Below are 23,204 nucleotides of genomic sequence, written 5' to 3' on the forward strand. Positions count from 1 at the left end.
CATCATCATCAGGCATGAATAAAGTAGTAGATTTTTTTTAGAATAAAGAAGTAATTTATATTTTTGAGTTCTTAGTAATAAAGACTATAATTAATTATATGTGGTGGCAATACTTGTTGTTCTCTGAATGAATGCTTGAACAGTGCATAAATTGTACTTTGAATTTGATGAATATTGGCTCCTGAAAGGATGAGGAACACGAAAAATATTATTGATGATCTGAAAAATCATGAAATTGATTCTTGAAGCAAGAAAAAGCAGTTCAAAAAAAAATATTTACAATCAAAAGGAATAAAAGCCAAGCAGCCCTTAAAACCAAAAGGCAAGGGTAAAAAGGATCCAAGGCTTTGAGCATCAATGGATAGGAGGGCCCAAGGAAATAAAATCCAGGCCTAAGCGGCTAAACCAAGCTGTCCCTAACCATGTGCTTGTGTCATGAAGGTCCAAGTGAAAAGCTTGAGACTGAGTGGTTAAAGTCGTGATCCAAAGCAAAAGAGTGTGCTTAAGAGCTCTGGACACCACTAATTGGGGACTCTAGCAAAGCTGAGTCACAATCTGAAAAGGTTCACCCAGTTATGTGTCTGTGGCATTTTTTGTATTCGGTGGTAATACTGGAAAACAAAGTGCTTAGGGCCACAGCCAAGACTCATAAAATAACTGTGTTCAAGAATCAACATACTACACTAGGAGAGTCAATGATACTATCTGAATTCTGAGTTCCTAAGGATGCCAATCATTCTGAAATTTAAAAGATACAGGGAGATGCCAAAACTGTTCAGAAACAAAAAGCTACAAGCCCCGCTCATCTAATAAGAATCTAAGCTTCATTTAAAACTCTAAAATATTATTACTTCTTTATTTCTATTAAAACCTATTTTATTTATCTAGTTGCTTGAGGACAAGCAACAGTTTAAGTTTGGTGTTGTGATGAGCGGATATTTTGTACGCTTTTTGGGGGTAATTTCATGTAGATTTTAGCATGTTTCAGTTAGTTTTTAGTAAAATAATATTAGTTTTTAGGCAAAAATCATATTTCTGGACTTTACTATGAGTTTGTGTGTTTTTCTGTGATTTCAGGTATTTTCTGGCTGAAATTGAGGGAACGGAGCAAAAATCTGACTTAGGCTGAAAAAGGACTGCTGATGTTGTTGGATCCTGACCTCCCTGCACTCGAAATGGATTTTCTGGAGCTACAAGAGTCCAATTGGCGCGCTCTCAACGGCGTTGGAAAGTAGACATCCAGGGCTTTCCAGCAATATATAATAGTCCATACTTTGCGCAAGGATAGACGACGTAACTTGGCGTTGAACGCCAAGTACATGCTGCTGTCTAGAGTTAAACGCCAGAAAAACGTCATGATCCGGAGTTGAACGCCCAAAACACGTCAAAACCTGGAGTTTGACGCCAAGAAAGGCCTCCACACGTGGAAAGCATTAGTCTCAGCCCCAGCACACACCAAGTGGGCCCCAGAAGTGGATTTCTGCACCAATTATCTTAGTTTATCCACTTTCTGTAAACCTAGGTTACTAGTTTACTATTTAAACAACTTTTACAGACATATCCTGTACCTCATGACATTTTCAGATCTGAATTACATACTTTGTGACGGCATGAGTCTCTAAACTCCATTGTTGGGGGTGAGGAGCTCTGCAGCGTCTCGATGATTTAATACAATTCCTTTGTTTTCCATTCAAACACGCTTGTTCTTATCTAAGATGTTTATTCGCGCTTAATTGTGAAGAAGGTGATGATCCGTGACACTCATCACCTTCCTCAACCCATGAACGTGTGCCTGACAACCACCTCCGTTCTATATCAGACTGAATAAATATCTCTTAGATTCCCCAACAGAATCTTCGTGGTATAGGCCGGATTGATGGCGGCATTCATGAGAATCCGGAAAGTCTAAACCTTGTCTGTGGTATTCCGAGTAGGATTCCGGGATTGAATGACTGTGATGTGCTTCAAACTTTAACCTGCTGGGCGTTAGTGACAGACGCAAAAGAGGGATTCTATTCCAGTAGGAGCGGGAACCAACCGGTGATTAGCCGTACTGTGACAGAGTGCGTGAGCATAGTTTTCACTGCGAGGATGGGAAGTAGCCATTGACAACGGTGACACCCTACATAGAGCTTGCCATGGAAGGAACCAGGCGTGTGAGAAGAGGACTTCAAGGAAAAGTAGAAATTCAAAGGACAAAGCATCTCCAAAACTCCAACATATTCCACAATCCTTTACAAACAAATAACTCTATTGCTCAAGTAACCTTATTCTCTCTTTTATTTTTATGATCAAATCTAGTAATTTCACTTTTAATCCAAATAATCCTTGTTGACATCCTAACTAAGATTAATAAAATAAATATTGATTGCTTCAAACCAATAATCTCTGTGGATTCGACCCTTACTCACGTAAGGTATTACTTGGACGACCCAGTACACTTGCTGGTTAGTTGAACGGAATTGTGAAAGGGAAATAATCAGTTAGTTGAGTTGGTTTAACTTTTTGGCACATGCCAAGGAGCCACTAATCAAGAATCACAATTTCGTCCACCAACGGGGACAAAATCTGAGGGCGGGGACGGGGAGAAGGGGGCATCCCCCGCCCCCGCCCAGCCCCATTGACATCCCTAGCTACAAACCCTCCACCATTCCCTAACCCTAAAGTACCACCCTGAATACCACCCTCAACCCCACTACCTCCACCTCCCCCATCTCCACCTCCACCTCTATCTATACATCCACCATCTCCACCTCCATCAGCACCTCCACCGACATCATCTCCAAACCCAACACCACCTCCACCACCACTACTATCATCTCCACTTCCTCCAGATCCACCACCACCTCTAGCTCCACCATCATCCTCATCTCCACACTTATCATCTCTGATGGATATCAGTAGCTAAGAAAAAAGAAGTTGAATCTTAGCCTCTTTTGATTTTTGCTTTCAAACTGAGATTCTATTAAGATATTTTGAGTAAGAAACAAGAGACACTTTGATTTTGTCTCTTGATGCGGTAGCAGCAAAAAGTAACACGGCAATATATCCTGGTTCGGATACTCAGTGTAATGTAGCTTACATCCAGTCTCCATCATAATAATGACGGAAATTCACTATCTTTCAACAAGATTACATTCACCAATTCTCCATAGGATTCTAACCAATCTTATCTGGGACAAAACTAGTTTCTAACCCAAACTAGATTTGTCTAGGAACTCACGCTAGCTTTCGACAGTAAAGTACTCACCCAACTTGTAAGGGAATCTCCTCAAGATTATGGCAATAAAATTAAAAAAACTTACAAAGAATTTTTGGAATAAACATTGGCTTTTCTCTAAGTCTAACTCTCTTGCCTTTTTTCACTCAATGATTTTTTCTTACAAACCTCACTGTTATACCTTTTACCGTTGAAAATAAAGAAAGACTAGACTGAGAAAATAAGATGTTCAATGAGAACCATGAAGGAGAAGAATGGATAGCTCAGTGAGCTATGGGAACCCAAATTTTGTGCTTTTTCCCTTTGCCCGAATCCTTGGCTGTTCACCCCTTTAATAGAGGAATGAAGCTTCCAAGGCTTGAAACTTGCTTGAGCACTTGTTTGTATTCTTCTCCAAAAATCAGAAGCAGCAGCGGCTTGATAGAGGAGAGATATCATAGAAGTAGTGACTTAATCATACATGCAACTATACCTTCTATCTTCTCTTTCAACCTTTTTCATCTTACTTGTTGAATTTGAACCATTCATTCTTGCTTTGCCTCTAAGTCAAATTCTTGAATGTTTATTCATAACAAAGCTCCATGATCTTCAATATTTTTAACTTTCTTCTTCTGTGCTTACAAAGAGAGTATTTCTTTATCTAACTTCAACGAAGCACAAATCTGGAAACTTCTATTTGATGTTGCTTCAGAAGTGATGTTTATTTTTTTGCCTGAGCCTCTTTGACTTTCTCTTCTTTGTTTGTCTTTGGAAATTTGCTTTTGGTTTTTCGATTTTGGCCTAGCTGAGAGCTTCCCTTTTTCTTTCTTTTCTTCTGAGAAATCACGTGGGTGTTCGTAGATCAGAGAAAGAAGAGAGAGAAGAGAGAAATTGGTTTCAGTGGTGTGGTGTTTGGTTCAAATGAAATGGGATTGAATTACTTAGTTAGCAACTAGGTTGAATGAATGGATTTGGATGTGGACCACCGTTTGAGCTTAGGTTTGTTCTTAAGTCAGATTCTTTCTTTCCTTTTTGGCTCGATGCTTGCTTTTTATTTTTGATGGGAAAGATTTGTAATGGTAGCAAATAAATCTTGGGACATGATTGTATGCGTGGGGCAGATGCCATTTGGGCTTGTTTTCTTTCTTCTTGGGCCAATTTTAATTAAATTAATTTTCTGCACACTAAGGTAGTGTTTATTTTGAAGTACTAGAACAGATATTGAGAGACCGAGATTCAGTATTATGTTTGTTGGCTCAGAGACTGGTACTAAATTTCTGTTTCTGTCTCCAAAATTTCAGTATTTCAGTACCTCCAAAAAGTGGAGACACAGGGGACTGAAATTTTTAGAGACGAATACCGAAACTTTAATAACATTTTACACCTAAAATACCCTCATTTCAATTAATTAATTCCAATTTTACCTTTTGCACAAATTAAATTAGAGCTTCATTCTTGTTTCAATTTCTGTCTCCTACTTTACACCAAACAGAATACTGAGATTTATTTCAGTCTCTGTCTCTGAGTCTCTATCTCTCAGTCTCAGTCTTTCAATCTCTATCTCTCTATCAAACGCTACCTAAATACACTAATGACAAACATAATTGGTTTTTAACCCAATAATAATATTTAGTCATCATCTTAAAATGTTGTTAGTTCTTCAAACTCAACAATCTCCCCCTTGATGACAAACATTATGAAATGAATTAAAAAAATGAGAGGAGTTTTAGGAACTTCTCTTTGATGTTTTCTTTTGATTTGAATCTCTCCCTTTCTTTTGATCACAAGGCTCCCCTGAATTTTACTTAGAAACAATTCCAAACATTCAAGAATTTTACAAATAAATTAATATTTCAATGAACCTGTTTGATCACTAGCCACTATATACAAGGCTATTTCTCCATCCAGAAATCATCATCAAAGTAGCCTTAAAACCAATATTAATCAGAGCTAAACCAAATCATTTCTTAGTAAAAAATCAGATACCAAAAAAAGTATCATTATGCAAATATAATCCATATTTACAATTATAGTAATATGTATAATCAGAGCTATATGAAATCATGATTTAAAACAAAGAAAACTGCAGCTAGTAACAGTTTCAACATAACTATTTCAATTCATTTTCACAACACTTACTCCCTTTTTTGTTATCAGGGAGGGTAAATCTGCACAAAAAAAAATATTTCAATATGCAAAATAGGTAATAGTGTAGTGTCAAAGTTAGGTTCTTATGACTATTACAATCATCTAATAATAAACAGTATTCAAATAATAAATTCAAAAACCAGAAATTGTATCATCAGAAACAAATTTTGAGAAAACAACAGCATGAAATAGGACTAGACATCAGATCCCTCATCCTCGGTTCCAAGAGGATCTTCTTCTTGCTCAGGCATTACTTGTTTGTCATCTAAAGAGTCTATGTATTTGAGCAATATTTCAACTCGACTTTGAGACTTTCTAAAGGAGTTCTTATTTTGAATTGCTAGTTTCCTACCTTGTTGGCTCGAATTGATCATCTGTTTAGTGAGATTTATAAACTCTTGTAAGACGTCCTTAACAATGCCATACATTAAGTACTTCTGAGAAGAAGATGTCCCTGCGATAGATGGAGGATGAATACTTTCCTTCTCTTCTTCTTCCAAAATCGTGTCCTTGGCTACCTTTGTGCTTTTTTTCTTTGATTGTTTTACTGCACCACCAACCTTGAGATATGAAATTCTGTCTTCTAGGGTTTCATTGCTAAGATCAATATCAAAATACTCAAAGATGCAAGTTAAAAATATTCCTTATGGAAGAGAAATATTTTTATCACCTTTGATATAGTAGTGTTCAGTATTGCATAGAGGACTAAGGTATCACAGAGAATTGTTCTTTGGAATAAACCACTTTGGGAAATGAGTATGTGAGTGATGAGGTAGTGAAGCTGGACTTTGGCTAGACCTAAGGTTGTATGTTTAGGGGTGACTCCATCTATGAGGGATATATTTTCACATATATTAGCCAATACATCTTTGTATAAGATACCCATATTATTATCCTATTTTTCAGAAATGTTGGCATTAACGCCAGCATAATAATAATCAAGGCCTTCACCAATGGTTTCTTTGTTCAAATAAATTTAATAGCCTTTAACATATAAATGAACAGATTCCTCACTATAGTACATGTTTGTATAAAACTCTCTGACCAAATCAGGATAAACAGACTTTCTAATCTCAAAGAGTTTTTCCCAGTCCAAGTAAATAAAATTTTTAACAAAATCAATTCCTTTTGTAGCCAAAGTTTTTAGGTTAGCAACATAAGATGAACATAGAGGTCTTCTAGAAATAATTTCTCTACGAAATTCAAAGTTCATACTTGAGAAAAATGGAGAAGATCATAATGAGAGTGAGGCTGATTACTAAAATAAGATTTAAAGGCTACTAGATCAGGGTTAGTAAACTCCTTCACTAAGTTAAGAAAAGGCCTTTTGTTACCTTTCGAGGGGCGACTTGAAGGAGCTAAACGTCCTTAAGGACGAGAGGATGAACGAGGAAGAAGAGAAGTTGGTGATTCTTCATCAATCATGGGTCTTTTCCCTTTCGCCACATTTACCCTAGAAGTGCCTTCCTCTTGAGGTGCCGAAGAAGGTCTTTGAGTGGTGGTTTTTGTCCATGCCATAGGTTTGGGTAGTTGGGAGGAATGAGAGGAAGAGTGTGAACGTATGTGAATGTGAGTGTGGGCTTATTGTTTTTGTGGAGGGTTTCATGGAGGACGAATGGTACTGGTGCCTCTGTAGGTAGCAACCTTCTTTCTCATCTTAAAGAGGTTTGATGGAAGAGAAAGTTGAAGTAGTGGAGAACATGAGAAGTTATCACATAATAACTGCTTTTAGAAATCCTTTGAGAATATAAAAGGAAATAAATAAAAATGTGATTCAAAGAATTTTGAATTTAAAATCAATGCAAGAAATTTTGAAATGACAAGTCAAATAAAGCTTTTGAAAAAAATGAATCTGATTTGACTTGAATGAAAAACCTAAAAGCAAATACTCTTTTGATGTGAATGATCAAAACAAACAAGTAAGGCCCACTTCATAAAACAGAATTTCTTTCTCTTAGGCTCAATGGTGGCTTTAAGGAAACACAATGGACCACCAAGGATTTAGTCTTGTCCCAGATTAATCAATTTAACCAACACTCAGTCTGAACTTCATAGAACCTAGAGGGAGTCATAATCTGTCTAGTTTTATCTCCTGTCGACCTGAGAGACAAAAATAACCAGAAAATAATTTTATCACATTTAGTTCAAAAACTCAGCATCAACAATCCCTAATGTAGTTCTCAATTTACAAAATCTATCGTTACATAGAGGTTTTGTAAAGATATTAGCCAATTGATCTTCAGATTTCACAGATTGTATTTTAATTGTACCTTTTTACATATATTCTCTAATAGAGTGAAATCTCACTTCAATGTGCTTAGTTCTTGAGTGTAAAATAGGGTTTTTAGAAATTTTAATTGCACTCAAGTTATCACAAAATAAAGGGATACTATTGACTTGCAATTTGTAATATGCAAGTTGTGTTTTAAGTCAAATCAATTGAGAACAACAAGAAGAAGCGGCTATTATTCAGCCTCAGTAGTGGATAATACAACAATAGCTTGCTTCTTCTTTGATCACACATTCAAGGACTGTCCAAGAAAGCAACAAATCCTTGAAGTGCTTCTTCTATCAACACGATCTCTAGCAAAATCTGCATCACAATAACCGACTACACAAAACTCATCAGATTTAGGATACCAAAGACCAAAATCAACAGTGCCATTAATGAATCTAATGATCCTTTTTTTTACAGCAGAAAGATGTGATTTTTTTGGATGAGATTGAAATCTAGAACACATGCCAACACTATGAACAATATCCGGTCTAGAGGAAGATAGATACATGAGAGATTCTATCATTTATCTATACCTTGTTTCATCCACATCTTTTCCCGTTTTATCCTTTTCAAGTTTAGAATTTGGATGCATAGGTGTACTCATTGGTTTGGAGTTTTCTAAACCAAATTTCTTTAATAACTACTTGGCATATTTACTTTGGTGCACAAAAATTCCACTAGGAATTTTTTTGATTTGGAGTCCTAGAAAGAATGTGAGTTCTTCCATCATACTCATATCAAACCCACTAGTCATTAATTTCCAAATTCGTCACATAAGGCTTCATTAGCCGATCCAAACACAATTTTAGACAAGTATAAAATGATCATTAGATTCTTTAATGAAAAGAGTTGTATCCGTAGTACCCTTTTGAAATCCATTTTCTACAAGAAATAGCTAAGTCTTTCGTACCAAACTCTTGGAGCTTGTCTCAAACCATAAAGCGCTTTAGAGAGTTTAAAAACATGGTTTAGGAAATTTTTATTTTCAAAATCAGAGAGTTTAGCTATGTATACTTTTCTATCAATAAATCTATTCAAAAAGGCACATTTAACATCCATTTGAAAAAGTTTAAAATCTTTGTCAGCTGCATACGCAAGCAATAACCTTATTGCTTCCATTCTAGCAACTAGAGGAAATGACTCATCAAAGTCAATGCCCTCCTCTTAGTTATACCCTTGAGCTACTAATCTAGCTTTGTTTCTAACAACACTATTATCCTCACCCAATTTATTTCTAAAAATCTATTTAGTACCTGTTACCTTCTTACTATTCGGAATAGGCACCAAAGTCAAAACCTCATTCTTTTCAAATTGGACTAATTCTTCCTCCATTGCCTTGATCCAAGAAGGATCATCAAGTGCTTCCTTCACAGTTTAGGGTTCCATTTTAGATATGAGAGCAAGACTGTTGAGTTTATCCCTTTTTCTACTTGAGGATCTTGTGGTAAATCCATGAGATAGATCTCTAATAATGAACTTATGTGGATAGTTCTTCAAGAACTTCCATTCCTTGGATTTTGGTGAAGTGGTCTCAGGTTAGGTATGATTGAGTTCTGCATTGTTGAGATTTCCAAAGTTGCTGCTTCAGTAGGAGACAAAATAGAATTGTCTCTTGCATTTTGTTCTGCAGAATCAGGAATAACATTTTCCAAAGTGGTTTCTGATTTGTCTTCACTTTGGTTCTTTTCAGAGCTTAATTCATTTTCAATTCATGCATCATTCTCCTCAATAACACTTGAAATGAAGTTAGAATCCCAAAATGTAATATGTATGGACTCCTCTATGATTCTATGTTCCTTGAGGTAACCCTATATGCTTTACTAGTGGTTGAATAACCAATAAAAATCCCTTCATAAGATTTTGGATCAAACTTTTCGAGATGTCTTTAGTATTTAAAACAAAGCATTTGCATCCAAAAATATGAAAATACTTAAGGTTGGGTGGTATTCCTTTCCAACGCTCATATGGTATTTTCTTTAAGACTTTTGAATAATGGTTCGATTTAAAATATAACAAGCAGTGTTTACTGCTTCAGCCCATAAAAATTTTGGAATATCATTTTCACAAAGCATTGTCCTATCCATTCTTGAAGGCTTCTATTTCTCCTTTTAACAACCCCATTTTGTTAAGGTATTCTAGAACATGAAAAATTATGAGTAATTCCAAATTCATCACATAATAATTCACAGTCTTAGTTTTCAAACTCCTTTCCATGATCACTTCTTATGAAAACTATTTTCAAATCTTTTTTCATTTTGAATCTTTTTGCATAGATTTGAAAAAGAAAGAAAGGCATCATTCTTATGAGCTAAGAAAAGAATCCATCTAGATCTTGTAAAATCATCAACCACTACCAAACCATAATGTTTGTCTCCTATGCTTTGAGTCATAGTAGGACCAAAAAGATCAATATGTAGCATTTTTAATGGTCTCTTGGTAGAGATATCATCCTTGAGTTTAAAAGAACTATTAATTTATTTACCCAATTGACAAGCATCACAAGTGATGTCTTTCTCAAATTTTATGTTTGGAAGACCTCTAACCAAATTTTTTTTTACAAGCTTAGAAATTTGAAACATGCTAGCATGTCCTAGTTTCTTATTCCACAACCATTTTTCAGATTCAATGGAAGTAAAATAAACTACATTTTGTTCTTTTAGTTCCTTCAAAGTGAGTCCATACACATTATTGCATCTTTTAGCTACAAACATAATTTCATGAGAATTTTCATACACAACTAAGCATTCCAACCTTTTAAAAATGACAAAAATAACTTAAATCACATAGTTGGCTAATGCTTAGAAGATTATGTTTCAATCCATCAACTAAGAGTACAACATTAATGAAGGTGGAGAAAATCTTACCAACCTTATCTACGACCATAATCTTTCCTTTTCTATTATCACCGAAAGTCACAAAGCCTCCATCGTATTTGTCGAGCTTGATGAAGAATGTGGACTTTCTGGTCATATGCCTAGAGCATCCACTATCCAAGTACTACATGTCATTCTTCTTCTTGGATGCTAGGCAAAACTGTACAATACTTTAAGTGACCTTAGGTATCCAAATTATTTTGGATCCTTTAATGTTAAACCTTCTCGGTTTCCCAAGAGCATTATATTTGCCAATCACTTTGTAAACTTTATCACCAATTTTTCTTTCAAAAATGAAACATTGAATCAGTAAATGACCAACTCTATTGCATGTATGACAGAAATTTTTGCTTGCAGATTTTTCAATGTGATTAGGGTTCTGAAAGCGTATGTTTTTTGACGTTGAGGCTTCATTTTCAACACATGATTTTTCAAAGACAGATTCATGTTTTTCTTTATAGCCCAACCCAGCCTTCACAAATAAAGGCCTTTGACTAGCTAATAATTTATCCAAGTTTTCAAAACTTTGGACAAATTTAGCTAAGTCTTGAGTTAATCCCTTAATCACATTATGAAATCTTTCATTTTCTTCAATGCAATTCAAGTAGGCGACAACAAAATGCTTTCCATCAAGACTTTTAATTTCAGATTTAAGCCGCTTGTTTTTTTCAACAAGATCAATAGTGGTTTCAGCTTCCCTTAATTTTTTTTGAGAAAAGTATTCTCAACCTTTAAGATGTCATTTCATATTCAAGTTCATGGCATTGATTTAGAAAATTTCTTATTTTCTCAGTAAGATCATCAATCATAAGATGGAATTCTTTATTAGAGGATTCAAGAAAGAACACCTCATTATTGTGACTGTGGTCAGCCATTAAGCATGCTTGTGAATTATTGTCAGACTCTTCATCCTCTTCACTGTCGTCATTCTCTAGATCTTTCCAAGAAGCCATAAGTCCCTTCTTCTTGTCCTTCCAAGACTTGTCTTCTTTCTTTAGCTTGGGACAGTCATATTTGTAATGTCCAGCTTCTTTATAGTTATAGCAAATGACCTTGTTGATGTCCTTCTTTGGATCCTTTGAATTGCTTCCTCTCCTTCTTCTTTTTAGTCTCATCATCCTTTTAGGTTTTCTAGCAAAAAATAAAAACTTGTCATATGATAAATAATCATTGGATTTATCATCCAATGATTCAGTACAAGATTTAAGAGTCACTCCTTTATTTTTTGTATCATTTTTATGTGAGTGATTTCATAAGCTAGTAACTTTCTTCTCAGCTCATTATAGGTCATTTGACTCAGGTTACTGCTTTCAGATATAACAGTAGCCTTAGTTTTCCACTCCTTAGTCAGACTTCTCAAGACTTTGCTTACCATCACTTATTCGGAATGAGTAATCTCCATAGCATCTAAGCTATTAATGATAATAGAGAACCTCTCAATATCATCAATTGATTCTCCTTCATTCATAGAAAATATTTCATACTTTTTACTCAACATGTCAATCCTTGTTTCTTTTACTTGTGTGGTATCTTCATGTGTAACTTGGAGCTTATCCTAGATTTTCTTTGCTATTTTGCATCTTGAAACCTTCCAGTATTTTTAAAGTTGATTCCGTAATTTAGCATGTTGACTTCCTTGGCATTGAATTTCACCTTTTTCTTGTCATCTTCATTCCACTCTGCTTTGGCATTGGGAGTAACAATAGCATCAGCGCCAGTTTTGGTAGGAATTTGAGGACCATTCATGATTATTTTCCAAAGGTTGTAATCCATCGACTGAACAAAGATCTTCATTTTTTCACTCTAGTAGTTGTAATTTTTTCCGTTGAAGAATGGAAGTCTGTTGTTGGATTGCCCTTCTATCAGTGTGAAAGCCACTATGTTGGATCCCATGTTGTTTGCCATCTGGATCTTTTTTCTAAGCTGTGAAACTTGATCTTTTTGAGACCAAATTTTGATACCAATTTATGGATATCAGTGGCTAAGAGAAGGAGGGTTGATTCTTGGCCTCCTTTGATTTTTTCTTTCAACTAGGATTTTGTTAAGATATTTTGAGTATGAAATAAGAGACACTTTGGTTTTGTCTCTTGACACGGTAGGAGCCAAAACAAAGTTACGAGCATGGCGTATTATAGTGATGTATAGCTAGATAGAAGAATCAAGAGATATTTTTGTTTTGTCTTCTAAAGTGCAGAACCAGAAACAGAGAAGAGAAGAAGAAGTAACACGACCATATATCCTGGTTTGGCTACTCAGTGCAATGTATCCTACATTCAGTCTTTATCACAACAATGACAGAATTTCACTATTTTTCAACAAGATTATATTCACCAATTCTCCCTAGGATTCTAACCAATTATATCTGGGATAAATTCAGTCTCTAACCCAAACCAGATTTGACTAGGAACTCATCCGAGCTTTTAACAGCAAAGTGCTCACTCAACTTGCAAGAAAATTCCCTCAAGATCATGACAACAAAATAGAAAAACTTACAAAAGATTTCTGAAATAAACAGTTGCTTTTCTCCAAGTCTAACTCTCTTGCCTTTTTTTACTCAATGGATTTTTCTTACAAACCTCACTGTTATGCCTTTTACCATTGAAAACAAAGAAAGACTAGACTGAGAAAATAAGATATTCAATGAGAACCATGAAGGAGAAGAATGGATAGCTCAGTGAGCTATGGGAACCCAAACTTTGTGCTTTCTCTCTTTACTCCAATCCTTGGCCGTTCACCTCTTTAATAGAGGAATGAAGCTTCCAAAGCTTGAAACTTGCTTTAGCACTTGTTTATCTTCTTCTACAAAAATAAGAAGCAGCAGCGGCATGAGAGAGGAAAGATAGAGTAGAAGAAGTCACCTAATCATACATGCAACCATACCTTCTATCTTCTCTTTCAACCTTTTTCATCTTGCTTGTTGAATTTGAACCCTTCATTCTTGCTTTGTCTCCAAGTCAAATTCTTGAATGTTTATTCATAGCAGAGCTCCCTGATTTTCAATATTTTCAACTTTCTACTTCTGTACTTGCAAAGAGAGGATTTCTTCTTCTAGCTTCTATGAACCATAAATCTGGAAACTCCTTTTTGATGTTGCTTCGAAAGTGATGTTTGCTTTTTGCCCTAATCTCTTTGACTTTCTCTTCTTTACTTGTCTTTAGAAACTTGCTTTTTGTTCTTCGATTTTGTCCAAGCTCAGAGCTTTCCTTTTTCTTTCTTTTCTTTTAAGAAATCCCGTGGGTGTTGGTAGAGAAAGAAGATAGAGAAGAGAAAAATTGGTTTCGGTAGTGTGGTGTTTGATTCAGATGAAATGGGATTGAATTACTTAGTTAACAACTAAGTTGAATGAATGAATTTCGATGTGGACCATCATTTGAGCTTAGTGTAAGACCCAGAATATTTGAAAAGTCTTATTATGATCAAGTCTCAAATCCTACAGTTATTTATAGCCTTAATTTCATAGATTATTTTGTTAAAGATAATTAAGGCAAGTTTTGATTTATTGGATTTGAGATAAGTTGTAATTATTATCCAATTTTATAATTATTGGATTATTTTCTATATTTAAAGTATAAGGTTGATAGTTATGAAATAATATGGATTTTTCATGATTTTGATTAAATGAGTAATATTTTAAATATTATTACTGCTATTTTGGAAAATGAAGAAATTAAGTATATTATTTCTAATTTTTAGATTTAGGCATTTTATTAAAAATAATTTGTAAAACGGAGGAGCAAATAGTATTTCTATACATTAATTTTTTTGGATTAGAATTTATTTCTAATTACTATATTATCCCTATTTTAAGTGAAATTACTAAAATGCCCTTAACCCTAATTTTCAAAAATAAAACCCTAATCCTTGTAACCCAACAGCCACCACCCCAACCCCCCTTCAGCAACACAAACAGTAGCACACGGTTTCCTTTCCTCTTTCTCCATGAAAGGAAAGGAACAGAAGCCAAAAATCAGGGAGAAATGGAGACTGAGTCGCGGAAGAAGGGAGGAGGAGAGGAAGGCCTGCGCCGGTGTGCTGGTCTCACCGCCGCCATCGCGCCGTCGTCAGGCCGAGGAGGGGGAAGAGCGCTGCGCCACACTGCCTCACCACCGCCGCGCGAGTAGCTTCCATGGCCACCGTTGTCAAGCTCGCAGGTGGAAGAAGCAGAGATGACGCGAGGAGAAGAGGGAGTCATCGCGCTCTGCCGCCGCGAGCCTCGTCGCACCCTGCGCCGCCGAGGGTTCTGTCCTTGTCAGAGCCGTCGCCCTCACTACGCCCTCGCCGATCTGCCGCCGTTGGGGTCTCGCACAGGGGAAGCTCGAGAGGAAGTCGTCGTGGAGCCCGCTGTCGCCGCCACTGTAACCGCGCCATCGCCTGAGATGAACCCGACGGGAGAGAGGGGAAACCACCTGCGACGCCGCCGGAGCTCCCTTTTCAGTCAGAAACTGCCGCCGTCCAACCAGCTGCTGCAGTGGTTGTCGCCCGTTGTGAATGGCTGCGGGAGAAGCTCTTGTGGCCGCCGGAACCACACCGAAGTTTCTGCCCATTTCTGTCGCCGGAGAACCTCGCTACCGTCGCCGGAGAACTCTTCCGGTAAGGTTTTATTTGAGGTTTCTGTCTTTTTTGAATTCTGAGGTTACTATAGTCACTGCCTGTTGGTTTCAGTCATCGTGATTGGAATTCGTCGCCGCTGCTGCTTGAGGTGGCTGTCGGATTGCCGCCAAGCCGGTTCGGTGATCGCCGCTGTTCCGGTTCAGCCGTTCCTTCTTCGCTCGGTAAGCGTTTTTGATTTGAAAGCTCTCTGGTTACTATTCTGTTATCATACGCTGAGGTTTTGCGGCGTTAATCGCTATAAGATTGAGTCTCAGTTATTGTACGTTGCGATTAGTGTTGCGATGGATATTGCGAAAGTGGCTGGGAGCTGAGGTTTTGGTTGCCGTCGGTTCGGGCTGAGGTGGAAAGGATTATGTGACGCGTTTGGGTTATGAAATTGCGTTTTGAGGTAGGGGCGCTTTCCAAAAACTATGTTTTATGTAATGGAATTATTACATATGGATACTGATGTGAGATATTGTGTATTTGGTGATTGTATCTGCCTTATGTATTATTTGATTGACTCGAATGATTATAGATGTTGGTTTGGCTGAATTATTGTGCGGCTTTGTGAATTGTAATGTTTGAAGTCGATTCTTTAAAGATTTGAAATCTAAGTTTAATCCGTTGAGGATTGATTTGATTTGAGTTAATTATTTTGAGGATTTGAGAAGTTGAATGCACTTTTGAATTCAGCCTGGTTTACTTTAATTGACTTGGTTTTGGACAAATGATTTATTTCTGAACCGATTCTTTTAAGCTTTGGAAATGAGTTAAATCGGTTGATATTGTGTTGATTTTGAAATGGTTTTCTTGAGATATGCCACTGAGGCAACTGTTGGATTTAGCTTGCTTTTGAATTGATTTCTGGTTTTGAGCTGTTGAAAAGGATTGTGGAACGGTTTAGTTGGGACCCGAACCGGGTGGCAAAGTCCAAGTTTTAGGGGAGATGCTGCCGAAATTTTTATAAAATCCGAGTTTTCAATTGAAATGTTATTTGGGAAATTTTGAGTTCAGTGCCTTTCCTAATTATTTGGAGGATTGTGAATTTAGGGCTTCTTTTATTATCTTTACTTAAAACAATTATGAAAGCGATGAAGCTACGCTTTGAAAGAATTATTGAAAAGGGAATCATAGTTTCTTCTTATTTTTCTAAGAAGCATAGTATGTTTTTGGGTACAAGTCATTCGAAAGAGAATTTTGCCTTGAGGCTGTTTTAAAAAGGTAAAACGGTTTTATGCTTTCTCTATTAAACATAAAGATTGCCCTTTTGGAAGAGTTTTCGTGATTTTGAAAAGGATTTGGATTTTGATTGATGAACCTTATTATTTTGACGTTTTAAATAAGCTTCAGAGTACCCTTTGAACTCTAAATTAACACAACAAAAATGATTCTCTTAGCAATTTAAAACGCTTCAGATTTAATTATGGAATTGAAGCCGATTTTGTTTAAGTAAAGAAAACGGCTTTGAAAAGAGTAATTGATTACATGACTCGGATTGGCTTAGATCCTATTTTACTACTCAAATCAGGAAGCCAAGGTTTTTAATGAATTTAAAATGAACTTGGCGAAATGAGTTATGTTATTCTCCCCTAAAGACTTGGGACTCTGCCGAGAAACTTTTGTTATAAAATCCCATTGTTGGATGGGTGATTTTGAATGCTTTGAAATAAATCCTTAACTTGCCATGGTTTTGGAAGTTTTGGAAAGAGAATGCCGAGAGTGGCTCTGTTTTAAAAAGGGAACTCACTTTGAGTAAATTTGGCTTATGAGCCTGAGATGATTTGAGAAACGAGATTTCTAAAGCCAAGGCTGAAAAGAGTTGAAACTTGATTTCAAAGTGAAATGAATAGAGAAAATGATTTATGGCTTAAATGCCAATTTCATGAATTTGATGATTTTGAATGTGGAAGTGCTGTTTTGTTGAGAGCCGGATTGGCTGTGTATGTTTATACATATTGATTGGTTCTGGATTGAACCGTGAGCCGGAATGGCTGTGTATGATATGAATATTGGCTGGTTCTGGAATGAACCGTGAGCCGGATGGCTGAGATGGATGGTGATCCATGAATGAGATTGAATGCATGTTTATGCTGATTCATTGATAAATGTGAATGTTGCACTTCCACTATCGGAGATGAGGGTTTCCCTGGGTAGTAGCAGTGGCTAGCCACCATGTGCTCCAGGTTGAGACTTGATACTCTGTTGACCCTATGTCGTAAGTGTGGCCGGGCACTGTGAAAGCCCCGGATGAGCTCGCCCCCGAAATATTCACCAGTGAGGGTGATGGATATGGATCATGTTTATGATCAAGTTTATGATGAGTATAACTCGAGTTGGGGATGCGCGACAGAGGGACAGTCCAATGGTTAGCTACCAGGACTTGTCGGGTTGGCTCTATAACCGACAGATGATATCATCAGCCACTAGGGACAGGCATGCATCATATGCATCTATGTGACATTGTTTGGGTATGCATATTGTACTTGGTTTGCCTATGTGATTAACTGCTAATTGTTCTACTTGCAATAACTGTTTGTTTGTGTTTGCATCTTCCTACTTGTGTTTGCTTCTGGAACTATGTTGGATTGTGGTGGATTGATTGTGGTTGGATTGTTTGGGCCTAGGGCCGTGGTTGAATGAGATGGACCGATGGTTGATTTCGGTTTTGTGGTTCTGGTTTGGAATAAGATATGAAAGGTTATTTTGGTTCAGTATAGATAAACCTTTTGGAATGCTTTGATGTTTTGAGAATTGAACGGTTCCTCTTTCAGAAAAGATTTCTGACTTTACTTTTATTGTAAACTGTTGTTTTTGAAAAGAGGCATAAGATGGTTAATAATCACTGGTACGGTTTATCTTCATGTATCCTATTACAGTAATTCCCAAAAACCCTCTACTGAGAACCCTTTCGAGGATGATGTTCTCACCCCTTACATTTTTCCCCTTTCAGGATATGGGCGCAGAAGTTACGAAGAATTTATTTAGTTATTATTGTGATGTTCTGTATTGCTTTAGATTATTAATTATTGTACCCTCGCCTTTATCTTGATATATTCTGTAAGAGGGATAGGAATTGTATTGGTTAATGTCTGTAATATTATTTATATATATGTGTGTATATATATGGATGTACTCTTTATGAGTTTTTGTAAGTTGTATGGTTTCTTTGGATGTACGTTATCGAACGAAAGTATTTTTGGGAACGGTATTTGCGGTTTAAAGTTTCAAACAGGCTCATATTTTAGAAATAAATAGTATAAGAGTCGTCGTAATGTCCGAGCTATCAGAGTAGCGCAGCCGGAAGCGTGAGCTTTGGTAGTTAGGGTATTACACTTAGGTTTGTTGTTGGGCCAGAGTCTTTCTTTCTTTCTTTTGTCTAGATGCTTGCCTTTTGTTTCTAATGGGAAAGATTTGTGATGGTAGCAAATAAATCTTGGGCCATGATTGTGTGTGTGGGCCAGATGCCATTTGGGCTTGTTTTCTTTCTTCTTGGGCCAGTTTCAATTAAATGAATTTCCTGCACACTAAACACACACATAATTGGTTTTTAACCCAATAATAATGTTTAGTCATCATCTTAAAATGTTGTTAGTTCTTCAAATTCAACAATCTCCGCCGTCATCTCCACTATCACCACCGCCTCTCCTAATATGTCAACATCTACCTCGACATGCCCCCTCTCTCCCTCTCGATCGTACCCCCTACTGCGTCGACGACCTCAACCTCTCCCCTCCATCGCATCAATCGCATTATCAAGACATCTCCATTCACACTAACTGGCTCGTATCCTAACATGACGTCTTTGCTCCACTCAACATCTGTCAGGAACATCTGGCACCTGATCTATATTAGGGACCCGTCCTAGACCTCTTTGTGTTACCTCGGTGATAAGCCACTATTTTATAGTTTATTTTGTATTGAATTGAGTGAATTTTATCAACTATTCTTATACTTATTCATGTAAATTACATGTTTTACATTTTTCCTTCCTAATTTTGTGCTATGATTGAAAACATGCTTCTTTGGCCTTAAATTTGCTCATTTTTAATCCTCTTTTACTACCATCGATGCCGTATATCTGCGTTAAGTGATTTTAGATTTTCTAGGGCGGGAATAGCTTAGAGGATGGAAAGGAAGCATGCAAAAGTGGAAGGAACACAAGAAATTGAAGTTTTGAAAAGCTGGCCTTGACGCGCACGCATGGATGACGCGTACGCGTGACTGGTGCAGCAGACAACTGACGTGCACGCGTGGTTGACGCGTATGCGTGACCAGAAATTTGTTCAGCGACACGTACACGTGGCTGACGTGTATGCGTAACGAGCGTCACGTGCTGCAATTTACAAAAAATACTGGGGGGCGATTTCTGGGCTACTTTTGACCCAGTCTCAGGCCCGAAAAATACATATTAGAGGCTGCAGAGTAGAGCTGGAAGGGGGATTCACTTCATTCATACACTTTAGGGTTTAGATGTAGAATTCTAAAAAGAGAGGCTTTTTCCTCTCTCTAGGTTTTAGGGTTTTTAGTCTTGTTCCTTCTCACATTCAGATTTCTACCTTACTTTGATTTAGTTTTCTTCTACTTTTATTTGTTCTAATACTTTCGTTTATCTACTTCTCTTGTTGCTTTCTTTATGTTGCCAATTTAGTTTATGAATTATTCTTGTTTTCTTTAATCCATATTAATGCAATTTATGTTTTCATATTTATGATTGCTTCCTTTAATTTGTTGTTATTGTTTCCTCTTGCAATTGTTAGTCTTAGATTTTGCTATGTCTTGTTAGTTTTCTATATTTTTATTTTATGCCTTCCAAGTGTGTGATAAAATTCTTGGGTGGATTTTAATTTTGATTTTTATGTTTCTTAACTTAGATTGATTATTTAGAGACTCTTGAGTTATCAAAAGTCTTTTGTTGATTGGTGATTGAAGATTGCCAGTTAGCTTGAACTTCACCAAAGCTAGTCTCTCACTATGAGTTGACTAGGACTTGTGAACTTAAGTTGATTGTATGTACTTGACCTTCCTCCATTGGTTAGAGGTTAACTAAGTGAAGGCAATTCACATTTACCATCACAATTGATGATGATAATGAGGATATGACTTCTAATTCTCAATCCTTGCTAAGAGCTTTCTTCGTTATTAGTTTATTCTTCTCGCAACCTATATTTTCTTGTTCCTTATTTCAAAAACCCCAAAAATATACTTTCCCATAACCAATAACAAAGTTCACTTCCCTGCAATTCCTTGAGAGACGACCCGAGGTTTGAATATTTCGGTTAATTTTATTGGGTTTGTATTTGTGACAAAAAATCTAAACGTTGATTGAGGTTTAATTGTCAGTTTAGAACTATACTTGCAACGTAATATTTTTGTGAAAATATTTATCGACATTTTTCCTCCGTCAAGTTTTTGGTGCCGTTGTCGGGGATCGAACCCCGGTCACCTGCGTGACATCTGCTTTGGGGTCTCCGAGAAAGAGCTCAAGCGATAAGAATCTACTCCCATGCTCATGCCACCACTCTAAGTAAGCTTGTGACGGTCCTGGGTCTGCCACCACATCAAATCATAACACATGGTCGGTCCACCTAGTCCAATGTATATGCTAACTCTGTAACGTGTTCGAAAACCATCGGTCTCTGCTTCTGTCATCCTTCAACATTAGAAAATCAATGTCAACTGCTTGTCGTGAGCGATTCTGTATTCCACCAAGCTATGGTAGTACTATATCCACTTGATGCCACTCTATCATAGCAACGTAGACCAATGTTGTCATAACCCTCCATAGTGCCATATGTCAGGGCTCCAGGATCTCGGGATGAATGACCTGAACAACATTCGTATGCTATATGGCATCCACGTGAACTGGTAAAGAGAAACGAGTATTGCAGGTCAATTTACATCCAGTAAGTAGTTTAAAAAAACTTAACAATTAATGCTTGAAAGCTAAAACACTCACATCCTTTGTCCAGAGTAAATCTATCCTGAGCCTCCACTGTGCAACTCTAGGCCCCTTCTCGCTCAATGTTGGCTGATAACCGGACCACCTGACACCCAATACATGTTATGAACAACGGTAATAATCTTTAATATATATTACTAAACATAACAACTATAACATTAAGTATATTATCACCAATGGCCAATTAAAGGCGTTAAACTCATCATGGCTGAAAACCCAGGAGTGGCCAGAAGATCCATGACTAGAGGAGCTATAATAGACCGGCCAACTTAACCATGTTCTTGTTGGTCACACGACACAAGCACCGGTATAACCATGATAGAGCGGCGGATCCCCAGTTGTATATGCCCATGTCCTCTAATCTCGCTATGTACGGTAGCCACCTAATATACATGTGTGTACTGGACTTGTCATTGAAGAGCTGCGTCGATAATAGCTTCATGATGTACGCTCTCGCGTACCTCCTGAATGTCTCATCGTCTGCATCCTGGGGAAGGTCACTGAATGTCCCTTGCATCTAAGTGCACTTCGCAGTGAACTTGTTGATGTAGTCCACTGGAGGTAATACACCCAACAACTCCTCGAACAAATCCCATGTAGGTCGGCCGCTGTCAATGTACCGCTCAAAGTCCGTCTGACATCCACTGATGTACTATCCGTTGATAGAAAAGCCTAACTGGTACGCAACATCCTGTAGCGTAATCGTGCACTCCCCGAATGGCATGTGAAAAAGTATGGGTCTCATGACGCCCTCGCTCGACAAATGCACTAACCAACGGCTCATCCAACCTAAACCAGTGGTCATTGAGCCTCGCGATGATTCTCTTATCTAGGGGCATACCATGCTGCCTTCTCATGCGGATGATATATCGGTGGGGCTGCATGACGATGAAAAAATTCTCTAAAAGCCATAACAATTTAGAAAACAAAAATTACCTAAAATGGAGAATTCTAATACGAATATACTTTAATGTAAAAGATATTGCAAACCTGAACATAGATAATCTAACATTTAAGAATTAAATTAAATTAAATTAAACCAAATTAACATAAATTAAATTAAATTCTAACATAACATAGTTAATCTAATATTTACGACGTAAGACTAACCCCTAAACTATAACTAAACTTGTAGTGTCTTGTTAGGCTAATATTTAAGAATGAAATTTTTTAAATAAATTAAATCATATTAAATCATTGTTAATTTTTTACTGCCTAATTAATCTAACACTTGAAACCTAAATTAAATTAAATTAAACTCCAACAAAATTTCTAACCTCATTAAACTTCTAACATTTAAAACTTACAAATTCTAATAAAACTTGTATTCACTACTCTCTAATTAACACTTAGTTATCCCTCATCCAACATGCATTTATAATTTCAATGTTCTAACAAACTACTAAAACTACATCAATACTCTAACTACTATTTGAAGTTTAAAAATTCTAATAACGCATCTAATCAAGTTCTGGGCGATTTAATATCACTAACAATTCTTTGTTCTTAAAGAAAATAAATTAAATTTCATTCACTAACCTCTTCGTGGACGCTACCAACAATATGGACAACTCCATCCATCCGATAGATTCGATTCGGGCTGTCTTCCATTGCCGTAGTTTGAATCTTGTAGTATAGATCTCTATAGTTTCTTTGGATTTTGCGTTTTGGAGGAGTTGCATTTGGTGAAATGTAATTCGAAACAAGTGAATTCGAATTCTATATATAGGGATATTTATGCTAAATCGAATCTATTGGAGTCGATTTACTACTATAGTCTGTTACATTCATAAATCGAATTCATTCCATTCGAATTACTATGATAATGTACTTCGAATTCACTCCATTTGATTTACTAAGAGCGATAAAATTATGGGCTAAATCGAAACTACTTGTATCAATTTGCTATGGGTAGAAAACTATGGGTAGCATTTCGAATTTCATTCCTAAGTAGATGGAAACTAATAACTTTGATTTATATGAATCCTTACTAATTTGAATCTGTTTAATTCGATTTATATAGAAATATAAATGAAGACTTTGATGTAAAGTTATTTGTTTTGAGATTTTCATATAATATTGGTTATTGTTTAATTTTTTTACGTGTTTTATCCTATATTTTTATTGATAATGTGTGAGAAATGAAAAATTAAA

At 36.6% G+C, this 23,204-nt stretch overlaps 1 protein-coding gene across 1 annotated transcript; it reads left to right on the plus strand.

Annotated features, from left to right (window-relative positions):
• Positions 1 to 14,388: 14,388 nt before the first annotated feature.
• Positions 14,389 to 19,639, plus strand: LOC130932616 (uncharacterized). Its single transcript, XM_057861974.1, has 4 exons — positions 14,389 to 15,088; positions 15,161 to 15,270; positions 15,384 to 15,497; positions 18,042 to 19,639. The coding sequence occupies exons 1-3, from the start codon at positions 14,665 to 14,667 to the stop codon at positions 15,465 to 15,467; spliced, it is 618 nt and encodes a 205-aa protein (XP_057717957.1). The 5' UTR covers positions 14,389 to 14,664; the 3' UTR covers positions 15,468 to 15,497; positions 18,042 to 19,639.
• Positions 19,640 to 23,204: the final 3,565 nt, after the last annotated feature.

Source organism: Arachis stenosperma, chromosome 6 (assembly GCF_014773155.1).
Source record: "Arachis stenosperma cultivar V10309 chromosome 6, arast.V10309.gnm1.PFL2, whole genome shotgun sequence".
Taxonomy (NCBI): domain Eukaryota; kingdom Viridiplantae; phylum Streptophyta; class Magnoliopsida; order Fabales; family Fabaceae; genus Arachis; species Arachis stenosperma.